The following is a 10707-nucleotide window of genomic DNA, read 5'->3' as shown; positions in this document are numbered from 1 at the left end:
GCTGAAGGTAGTGCTGGAAGGGGCAGGAAAACCGGACGCCATCAGGAGCCAAGGCTGCGGCCCGGGAAAGGCCTGACTCCTCCAGGACCCCCCAAAGAACCCTGATGTGGGTCTAACTTGCTAGAGTCCCCCATGTCCCCAAGGCCCACTTAGGGCCCCCTCTGGGCTACCCTCAGGGGCAGAATGACCGTGCCCAAAGGCATCATCCATCCTGGCCAGCCCCCAGGCTCTGCAGTAAGTGCCAGGACCCTACCTCTCCTTTCTCAGGGCTCCTGGACGTCCCATACCCTCCTCTGTCTGTGTGAATGCATCTCGGAGGTAACTCCTCTGGAGGGGTCCTCTGTCATAGGCAGGACTCAGGCTTGGGAGACAACCATTGGCCACCAGACCAAGCTCTGCTATTCACAGGCTGCACAATCGTGGGCAAGCCTCCGCTTCTCCATCCATACAGTGGGCATATAACAACTCCCTTCCATTCTACAGAGATCAGCTGAAAGTTAACCCACCAGCCAACAAATATCAATATTTATTTTTATTTATTTATTTTTTTTGTGGTACACGGGCCTCTCACTGTTGTGGCCTCTCCCGTTGCAGAGCACAGGCTCCGGACGCACAGGCTCAGCGGCCATGGCTCACGGGCCCAGCCGCTCAGCGGCATGTGGTATCTTCCCGGACCAGGGCATGAACCTGTGTCCCCTGCATCGGCAGGCGGACTCTCAACCACTGCGCCACCAGGGAAACCCTCAATATTTATTAAACAAGAGTTCCAGGGCAGTGTTTCTCAAACTGTGAGGTGCATACACGTCACCTGGGAATGCTGTTAAAATGTAAATTCTGACTCAATACGTCTGATGAGGGCCCTGAGAATCTACATTTCTAGACTCCTGGGTGGTGCACATGTGATAATCCCACACCCTTACCACGCCCACGCCCCCGACAATCATACGCTCAGGTTCCAGAGGGGAAGGGTCCACGCCTCAAGTTTCTGGGTACACCAGTGAAGTCAGGTACACCAGAGGAGCTTGGAAGACTGGGGGAGAAGGGACCAAATGGGGGGTTGTGCTAGGCAGGGGAAGGGTCCTCAGCCCCGACAGGGCCGGCAGGTGACTTGGGAGCAGCTGGCCACAGTACAGGCCAGACCCATTAACCTGGCAGCCAGGAGGAGCTAGAGGCAGGACCTAGGGAGAGGGAGTTCTTCCTCCAAAGCCAGAGGCCCCAACAGGGCCCAGCCCACCTCCCGGGGGGCCAAAACGAGGCCCTAAAATCCAGGCCTCCACTCCTGGCAGGACCAGGTCAGTCTGAGCTGTGATGTTGGGGGACAGTTCTCTCAGACAGGTAAGTGAAGCTATTTTATTTTTCTATCTTAGTGAAAAATCTGTGGTGTTCATACTGTTTCTAAACAAACTTGACATGAACAATAACCTTTTTCCCCTTGGAGAAGCTGGAGGGTCATATATCACCCACCTCCCCACCAAGCAATATATACATATGTGCACGTAATGTTTCTGCACTTCAAGCAAGAGAAACCCACGACTGCTTCAACTGCCCCCTTCTCTCAAGCTCCTGGGACAGTGTCTGAGGCCCTCCCTGGGAATCAGAAAGCATCTTCTGGTCTAATCCATGTCCCCCTAACTTCAGAGCAAGGCCAAGTCCTTGTGAGTGATCCGCCAGAGGACACCCTGCCAAGTCCCTCTGCTCTGAAGGGGAAAGCAGGTGCACTGAGTATGTCTTTTGTGGGTGAAGAGACCCAGAGCCTGCTCTTGAGACACCCATACACACGCCCCCACTGAGCCTCCAGGCCTGGCTGCTCAGGCCCCTCCCACCATGACACACTGCCCCGCCCTCCTCCCACCAACCAGGTGTGCCTGAGAACTCAACTCCCTGCCCCACTGGAAGATACCAAGTGGAAACATGGAGCAGAATACAATGCAAGATGATAAATGAGCTGAGATGTAATGGCCTAGCCAGGCCAAGTACTGTGGAGAAGGCACATCAGGCTCCCACAGGAGGCCGCCTGGCATCTGACAGAGCCTGAAAAGAGGCAGCCTGGTGGCAGGGCATTCTGGTTCACACACAAACTAACTGACATTTCACTTTCACCAGCCTCAGTTTTCTCATCTGTACCCTGAGAATTGGCCTAGATCATTTCTATGCTTCCTTTCAGTCTAGAATTCTGAGCAGCACCATCAAGGGGTGTTTACAAGCTCTGGCTGCCTGAGTTCAAATCCTGGCTCTGCCAATTCCAGTGAAATCCACAAGAGTCCCTTCACCTCTCTACTCGTAACTCCTGGGCTGTAACATGGGATTGAAGAGAACACCTACTCAGGGAGGGGGGTTACTGTGTGGATTGAATGAGGGCACACCTGGCATGGAGTGTTTAATAAATATGTATTATTATTCTGTGAACTCTGTGGCATGCTGCTGCCACCATTCTTCTTATGGCCTGAATGTTTGTGTCCCCTCAAGCTCATATGTTGTAGCTTTAACCCAAAATATGATGGTATTTGGAGGTGGTGCCTTTGGAAGGTAATTAGGGTTAGATGAGGTCATGAGGGTGGGGATTTCATGATGGGATTAGTGGCTTTATAAGAAGGCAAAGAGAGAGGGATCTCTCCATGAGCACCCATGGAGGAAAGGTCACGTGAGGACATAGCAAGAAGGCAGCCATCTGCAACCCAAGGAGAGAGCCCTCACCAGACACCAACACTGCTGGTACATGGATCTTGGATTTCCCAGCCTCTGGAACTGTGAGAAATAAATTCCTATTGTTTAAGCCACCCAGTCTATGATATTTTGTTATGGCAACCTAGCAGACTAAGACAAGCCCCATGCTCATAAATGAAGTCAGGACCAATGACCAGCCATCCCCATCCCCTACTCTCTGCATTGGGAGCCACATCAGGTCCCGCCAAACCCAGGAAAATCAACACCATGCACACCCTGGAGGCCACGTGCACAGTCTCAAGCACACACAGGGTCAGATGAACCTCAGCATGCTGAGCAGCAGGGCGCAGGCATTGCGACAGGACAGGGAGGACGGGCAGAGAGGAGGCAAGCAAGTGGGAAGCCTAGTGCAGTCAGCGGGGGGCGGGGAGCCAGTACAGCCCATGACCGAGCAGCCCACGCCAGGGACACCCAGCTCCTTACCTCCCCTGTGACCACCGGGCCTGTGTTCCCCCAAGAAGCTGGAGGCGTGCTGGAAAGAGTAGAGAGCAGGAGACAGGGAGCAGTAGGTACCGAGCCAGGTCTATAGGAAAAAGTGCCGGAAAGAAGCCCTAAGAAAGGGTGTTAGGTTCGGGAGTCCATGGTATAAGTGGTTTCCAAGAGGCCAGAAAGACCCAAATGCCAAATGAAGATCACCCCCAAGACCAGCCTGTACCGGGGGCACAGAACAGGGGATGAGAGAGCAAAGGGAGAAGACCCCACACACTGGACTGTCCCACATGGGCACCTGCCTCCCACAGGCTGGCACCAGGTCTGTCTGGGGGAAGATCTCAGCAGATTTCCTGGGATTGTGTGAACAGTCTCTCAATGGGGAAAGGGACCAAGGGACCCACAGGTGGACAAACAGCTCTCAAGAAGCCCCATCGGCCATGGTTAAAGGAGGCTGTGCCCCGCACAGATGTCATAGTCAATCTCCCAGGACCCAAAGGACACAGAGGCGTGGGAGTGGGGACTCATAGTCCAAGGCCAGTGTCAGAGAGTGGAAGTTCCAATCGTGGATCCACCGCAAATCTCTGGGTAACTCCAGGTAAGGTACCTCCCCTCTCTGGGCCTCAGTTTCCCTGTATATAAGATGGGAGAGTGTCCCCATCTAAAAGAGAAAAGAAGGTGACAAATACTTTACCAATGCCAGACACCAAATCCCTACAGGGTCACACGTGTTTCTAGACTTTTCTCTGGGGGTTGGTTTGTGCTGGAATAAAGAGATGATCAAACATCCACGATTCCTGGCAACAGTGTGGACAGAGGGGCTCCTGGGACCTCACTGCCACCAAGAGCCACCAGTCAGGCTCTGTGATCCCAGGATGCAAGGATCCGTGGAAGAAGGTGCCTGAAGCACAAAGTCCGAGGGAGGGCTTGTACTGCCATTAACACCTTCAGGGTCAGTTCAAGGGCACTCTTTCTCCAGGTGGGCACCCACAGCACACACGATGAAATTCCTACATCACTGACCCTGTGTGCCTGGCTCCCCACCACAGCATCACTCGCCCTGGGAACTGGCTCTGAACTGCCCATCACAGGACCCCAGCATTGCCTCCCCGGGCCGCTCACTGCAGGTGACCAGCAAACACCTGAGGAGAGCCAGGCTGCTCTGTGCCATCGAGCACCTGATCTGTAGCCGATGCCAGCCACTAGTGCCACTCTAACAATGGGTGGCACGCTTTTAAAGCCTTTCTCACCCTGGATACACAACTGATTGCTCTTGTTCATGGTAACCCTGTGAGGGCAGGTATTACAACCCTGTCTTTCAGGTAAATCCACTGAGGCCAAGAAAGGTGAAGAGCTATATGCCCAAGGGCACACAGTCAGGTGACTATCTGTCGACAGAGCCAGGGCAGGAACCTGAGTCTTCTGACCTGACATCCGGCCCGGCGCCTGCCGTCAGCTGGCATGTGCTGATGTGGTTGGTTACCCTGGCATCCACCTGGCTGGTCAGTGCCTGGGCACTCCCGGGGGTTAAGTATCTTAAACGCTGCCCTGCAGGCCCACCCTCAACACGGCACTGCTGCCCTGCAGCTGCCACCCGCTGCCGGCACATGGGGGCCAGAGTGTAACGAGCTGCGCACAGTGGTGGGGAGACCCGGCCGGTGCTCACACCTACCTTTGATGACAAAGGCCTCCGCCAGCAGCCGCATCTGATACAGGGGCTTATTCTCCATGGACATGTCATCAATCCCGGCCCGCGCGTACATGCTGATGGCATCTCGGTACGAGCCCTCCACGTAATGCAGCTTGCCCAGGATCAGCATGGCCTCACACATGTACTGCGGCTGAAAGGCCAAGGACCACATCAGCAGGCTCCTGCCCCACAGACCCCGGCCCCACCCCCACCGAGGACCTGAGAATGAACGCTCTCCTCACCGAGCCATGAGGGTTTGCCTACGATCCTGCTCAGAACTCCCCTCCTCTTCCAGGAAGCCTTCCCGACCCTCAAACACATGTGGACAGCTCCCCTCTCTGCACACCTGCAGTCCGTGGCCTATGCTGTGGCTCTTAGTGACATTAGTCCCTCACGTCTTTTAGTGACATGAGTCCCTAATTGCTTCATGTGCGTGTACCTTATGCCCCCAACTAGACGGCAGGCAGCTTGCAGACTGGCCCTGACTCCTCTCTCCTGAAGCTCCCAGAAGCTTCGGCCCAAGGCTGGCACTCAGCTCAGGCACTTGTTCTTAACACCAGTGGGCAGTCAGGGGCCCAGCCAAGTTTTGCGGGGCCTAAAGCTTATATAACTGGGGGCTCCTCTATATACGCATATATGTACAAATATATAACTAGGTGAAAGGCCTTGGAAAGAGCCCTGCAGGTGAGGCAGCTGAAGCCCACACTCAAAGCAGCAGAACCCCCGTGGGGAGACGGCCACAGCAGCAGCACAGAAGACAGAAGACAGGAGTAGAGTGAAGGCCCATGAGGCCACTGCCCTCATCTTATCAGAGCCAAGTGCCTGCATTCAAACCAGTTTTCTTTCCCCTACTTGACCAAGTGCCGCTTACGCCCAAATCTCCACCCCATACAAGGACTCTTAGGGCCTCCCTCAGAGCCCAAGGACGTGTGGTCAGCCCTGCCTGAGAGTCCTGGCCTTGGACGTGGGCCCAGAGCTCCCACCCTCTGAGGCCACTCCACTTCCATGTCTCTGCTCAGCCGACCCACCACCCTCTTGGCCAAGCTCTGGGTGCCACCCCTGCCACACAGCATCAATTCTGTCCACAGAGCTCCCAGGAGATGCAGCGTTGGTCAGCACCCCGGCCTCTGTCACCAACAGGAAGGTGTTGCCCCTGACTCCCTGCAGGGAGAGCAGAGTCTGGGGAACCTGTGACCCCAGGGGAGGCGTCCACCACTCCTCGCCATCTACTGCCCTCTCAGAAGCCAACGAAGAGAAATGGAACACAGCAAAGCCAAATTCTCCTTCCTCACTGGTCTTTGGTTTTTGTAAATACACGTTCTTCCTTTGCTCACACAAGCCCCCATCTAGAAGAGCCTTCCCTTCCCCTCGGTCTATCCAGATCCCCCTCTATCCTTCGGAGCCTTGCTCAGGCCCACCTCCTCCTAGAAGCCTCCCTGACTACCAGATAACTCCCTTCTGCTGACCTCCTACAACGTCTCTACCAAGTGGACCCACTGGGCCCCTGTGTGCCTGACCTGTTGACTGGTGATTAACTCTCAAAGGCTGAATTTTTCAAGGGGACTTGCTAGTCTCCCCAGACAGGTTGCCTACACCCTGGGCCAGGGCCACAGATCACACACCCCCAGAGGCATGTGGCCTACAGTCCCTCAAGCTGAGCAACAGCTCTGCCATCCCTGCTCCCCTGGTCTCAAGCCACAGGCACATTTCCTCCCTGCTCTGGCCTGGTTTTCCCCATTGCTGAGGGTGAGAAAATAACAGCCACCCCTCAACTCCCAGCACAGCAGTGCCAAGAGCATTAATAGGGCAAAGTCCAGAAAACAGCTTTGAACTTTTCTTTAGAAAGGAGCTAGATAAACACAGGCCGTGGGTAATTATTATTATCCTGTCCTACTATAAAGGGGGAAAAGGGCAGCTAAGCTCAGGACACGTTTCAGGGCAAGACAACAGGGTGTAGCTCAGAGTGGTTCCTGGTGGATCAAAGACAGTTGACAACAGAGCTTCCACCAAGCTGGCAGAAAATTAAGGACAATGTGGTGAATGTTTCTAAAGCTAAAGTTATACTATTTAAAACACTACCCTTAATTCTTAAGCACATCTGTCTTGTGTTTCAGTGTTGTTTTTTCTTTTATGGAGTGATGGTTATAGAAGATGGTATGGTTTTGCTGTTGTGTTTTGGGGCTTTTTTAATGTCCTTACTTGGCAGAATGAAAAGTTGGCTACACTCAGCAGGACCCATGCCTCTGAATTTGAACCTGGCCTGTCAATCCAACAGTCAGGGAACCACAGAGCCCAGGCCCTGTGGAAGGATGCTATGCAGGAAGTCACTGGGTCTGGGGAATAGTCCCTCTGCTGGGTGGGTCAGGCGTGTCACCTAGTCTTTTTGTGCCTCATTGTCTCTGTCAATAAATAGGGAAGAATGACCTCATGCGGATACCCAGGTAAGAGGAAGAAGAGATGAGGAAATACGTCACAGAAGCAAAATGAGACCTGCAAAAGCAGGAGTGGCAGCATCACCACCAACGTTAGCTCAGGTTTCTCAGTCATTATTTCATTTCTACTCCAGCACTATGGAGACAGCATCAGGAAATGGCAAACAGCATGAGAACTTGGGAGTAGAGGCAAATAGGCCCGCGTTCAAGACCTGCACTGTGGTCCTTGGCTAAGTGACTAACCTCTCCTAGGTCTCAGTTTCTTCATCTGGAAAATGGGGATAATAGTAAATACCACTGCAGAAAGTTACAGAAAGGCACCAGTGAGAGGGGGCAAAGCCTGGCACTCACTGGATAACAGAAGTTAGGACAAATGGCTCATTTTCACCAGCCTCCAAAGCACTGAGCTGTACAGGATCTCAGAGGTGACTAAGAGTAGAAAGTTCCAAACTACCCTGACGAGGCGCCCCAGGACCCACCTCTCCTCCTCATCCCATCAGAGCTACTCGGGATGCAGGGGAATCCACCTGAGATTTCATCTGCTGCCAGGAAAGAGCATCCCCCCAGCCACACCCTGGCCTTTGGGGTAAGATAGAGAATCCCTCAAACTATTTTTAATATTTTATTTTGCCTGATCAACAGCAGGTCTTTGGCCTTGGCTCGGAAAACAGTGAATTTCTCGATTTCATTGGTGTCTGTATATGTCTTTGATTAATAAAGCATGGTAAATTTTTAAAATTAACTGCTAGCCATTTTTTAATTTTTAATTTTAGTTTTTTGGTCACACCGCACAGCTTGCAGGATCTCAGTTCCCTGACCAGGGACTGAACCCGGGCCACAGCAGTGAAAGCCCAGAATCCTAACTGCCAGGCCACCAGGGAACTCCCAAGCATGGTAAAATTTGTACTTAATAAATGTGATATGATAGACAAAATAGTTTTCACAATAATACACGTGGATACCATTCAGCCAATACAAAGAATGAGGTACTGGCATGCAGAAAGCTTCAAAGTTCTCAGTGCAAAAGAACAACTTGACAAATATGAATCCTATGACTAATAAGAAAAGAAAGCTCCACACATGTGTATGTGTGTTTGTTAACGCACAAAGAAAGCATATGGGGTTCACACCAAATGGTGACCAGCACTCAACTCTGGGGATGGAAGTGGGCATGGGGGTAGGGGTGGAAACAAGGATGTATTTATTAGTCAAACTCCTTATTTTATTTAGTGAACTTTTTTTACAATAAGCCTGAGTCATTTTTATTTTAAAAAGAATTTTAAAATATATAATAGTGTCTACTGGAAAGAAAAGAATTAAAAGGGTCTTGGTGGGAAAAGCCTGAGACCCATCAATCAAGTCCAACCATTTTGATTGGCAGATGAGGAATTGGAGGGTCCAGGATATCAGGGGACAGGCTCAGGGTCAAGCAGCTATTTTAATCCAAGACAAAACCTCCCAGAGCTACAATAATCCCTGTCAAGGAGTCTAAACGCAGTTACCTTAAACTTCCAGTACAGTCTCCCCACACTGCTTACAGAAAACGCCCCCCATTTCTTGGCCTGCTGTTCCAGTCCCACTCTCTCGCCCTAATGTCCCTTTACACCAATTACACGCCAGTCCCTTACACTCTTGCTAACTGACATACTTTAAGGAAATTCTTCTAAGAGGAGCTCTTTGATTATACACTGCTTCCGTAGCTTGGAATGCCTTGTCTTATCTGTGTATATCTATATCCTGACCTCCTTCAAGGTCCAGCCCCCAGATGGGTCCAATTCCAGCACTACCATAATCCTGAGTTGACTCCCCACCTCACCCCAGGGAGTGTCCCCCTCAGACTTGCCTCCCCATGTATCCTACTCCTGTAGCATGTGTCACAGTACACCTTGAATAATTTTTTAATAGGACTATCTTCCCAGTAGCCTTGCAACCTCCCTGAGGGCAGGGTCCATACTGGACTCATCTTTATTGCCCTGAAAGTACATAATACAACGCCTTGCACATAGCAGGTTGCAATAAAATATGTAAGTCAGGAAATATATTACTTTGGAACATCTCTTGAAAAATCATTTCCCCTTGGGGTCTCTAATGACATACCCATACTTCTTTTATAGCTCAGGATACATGGTAATTGAGAACAGTTTCAAACTTGAAAGTGCCTGAGAATCACCAAGACAGCTTGTTAAAATGCAGGTTCTGCATCAGATTTTGCATTCTGAACCAGCTCCCAGATGATGCCCATACTGTGTGTGGGTGGACCATGCTTTGAGCAGTAAAGGTCTAAAGAAAGCTGTGACTATACTTCCCTCTATACTGCCCCTCAGTGCCTTGCATATAGTAGTTGCTCAATGAGTGCACGTGGACTCAAACTGGCTTGCCATGTTATGGAGTGCTTCCGTTGCTAGCCAACTCAGAATGTTTGCCTGTTTCCAACTAGATCATACATTCACTGAGGTGTTATTTCCCTGAGATCCTCAAAGAAGCCAAAGGACCGGGCACAAACTAGGTCAACCAAACGTTGTGTAATAGAAATATATAACTTGGGCCACAAGTGCAAGCCACAAGCATAATTCAGATTTTTCTAGTAAACATTTCTGGTCACATTAAAAAAGGTCAAAATAGGTAAAATTAATTTTAATAATACATTTTATTTAATATATTCTAAACATTCTCATTTGAATACGTAATCAATATAAAGAACTGATGCTCTTTTATATTCCGCGTTTTGTACTAAGTCTTTTGAAATCCAGTGTGTGTTTCACACTCACAGCACAGCTCAGTTTAGACAAGCCATGTGGCTAGTGGCTACTGTACTGAACAGGGCAGGCCAACCCTTAAGGGACACTTGCTGCTCAGGTGACCAAATGACCCCAGAAGGTCCTCACAGCACAGACGAGGCAGGAGAGAGGAGAGACAGCTCCAGGCTGGGTGGGTGGGGGGTCTACAACTTACCGGCAGCCTCCCGTGATTCAGGATGCTGCTCAGATAGTTTCTGGCTTCATTCATCTTCGGCGCACTCTTCCCCAGCAGAGGGATAGAGTCTTGTATCTTGGCGTGGTTCTCCTGCAAACACTGCTCCAGCAGGGCCTCGGCCAGGAGCAATTTCCCAAAGCCATCTGGAAAACAGGGCAGGGACCACAGTGGCTACGTGAGGACAGTAGTCCCCTGAACATGGCAGATGTGGAGACTGGTACACGTCCCTGTACCCACCCAACCACCCCCAACCCAGCACGTGAATGGCTCGGATCTGAGAAAATAAAGACATAGTTTCTATGCACTTAAACAGCCTTTAAAGAAAAAACACACATTCTACCATGGTCACAGCACAAACTGCCCCCTTGGGTTTATTTTCTGTAGTTCAGTGTTTGAGGAGGTGGAGTTCCCAGGACTTGGAAAAAGCCCAGAATTTCAGAATTTGAAATGAGGGAAAGA

The 10707-nt window shown here is 51.0% G+C and overlaps 1 protein-coding gene across 1 annotated transcript in view; it reads right to left on the bottom strand.

Annotated features, from left to right (window-relative positions):
• Window positions 1–10386, bottom strand: part of TTC7A (tetratricopeptide repeat domain 7A) — a 110738-nt gene extending 100352 nt beyond the window's left edge. Inside the window, exons 1-2 of the mRNA XM_007459973.1 lie at window positions 10228–10386; window positions 4826–4994 (exon numbers count right to left, since the gene is read on the bottom strand). Of these exons, the coding sequence (XP_007460035.1) occupies window positions 4826–4994; window positions 10228–10281 (223 nt within the window). The 5' untranslated portion in view covers window positions 10282–10386. The remainder of the gene's footprint in view (window positions 1–4825; window positions 4995–10227) is intronic.
• Between the last annotated feature and the right edge of the window lie 321 nt (window positions 10387–10707).

The sequence above is a fragment of the Lipotes vexillifer genome, unplaced genomic scaffold, assembly GCF_000442215.2.
Source record: "Lipotes vexillifer unplaced genomic scaffold, Lipotes_vexillifer_v1.1 scaffold666, whole genome shotgun sequence".
Classification (NCBI taxonomy): Eukaryota; Metazoa; Chordata; class Mammalia; order Artiodactyla; family Lipotidae; genus Lipotes; species Lipotes vexillifer.
The sequence above is the reverse complement of the archived record's forward strand: the minus strand, read 5'-3'. Positions and strand labels throughout refer to the sequence as shown.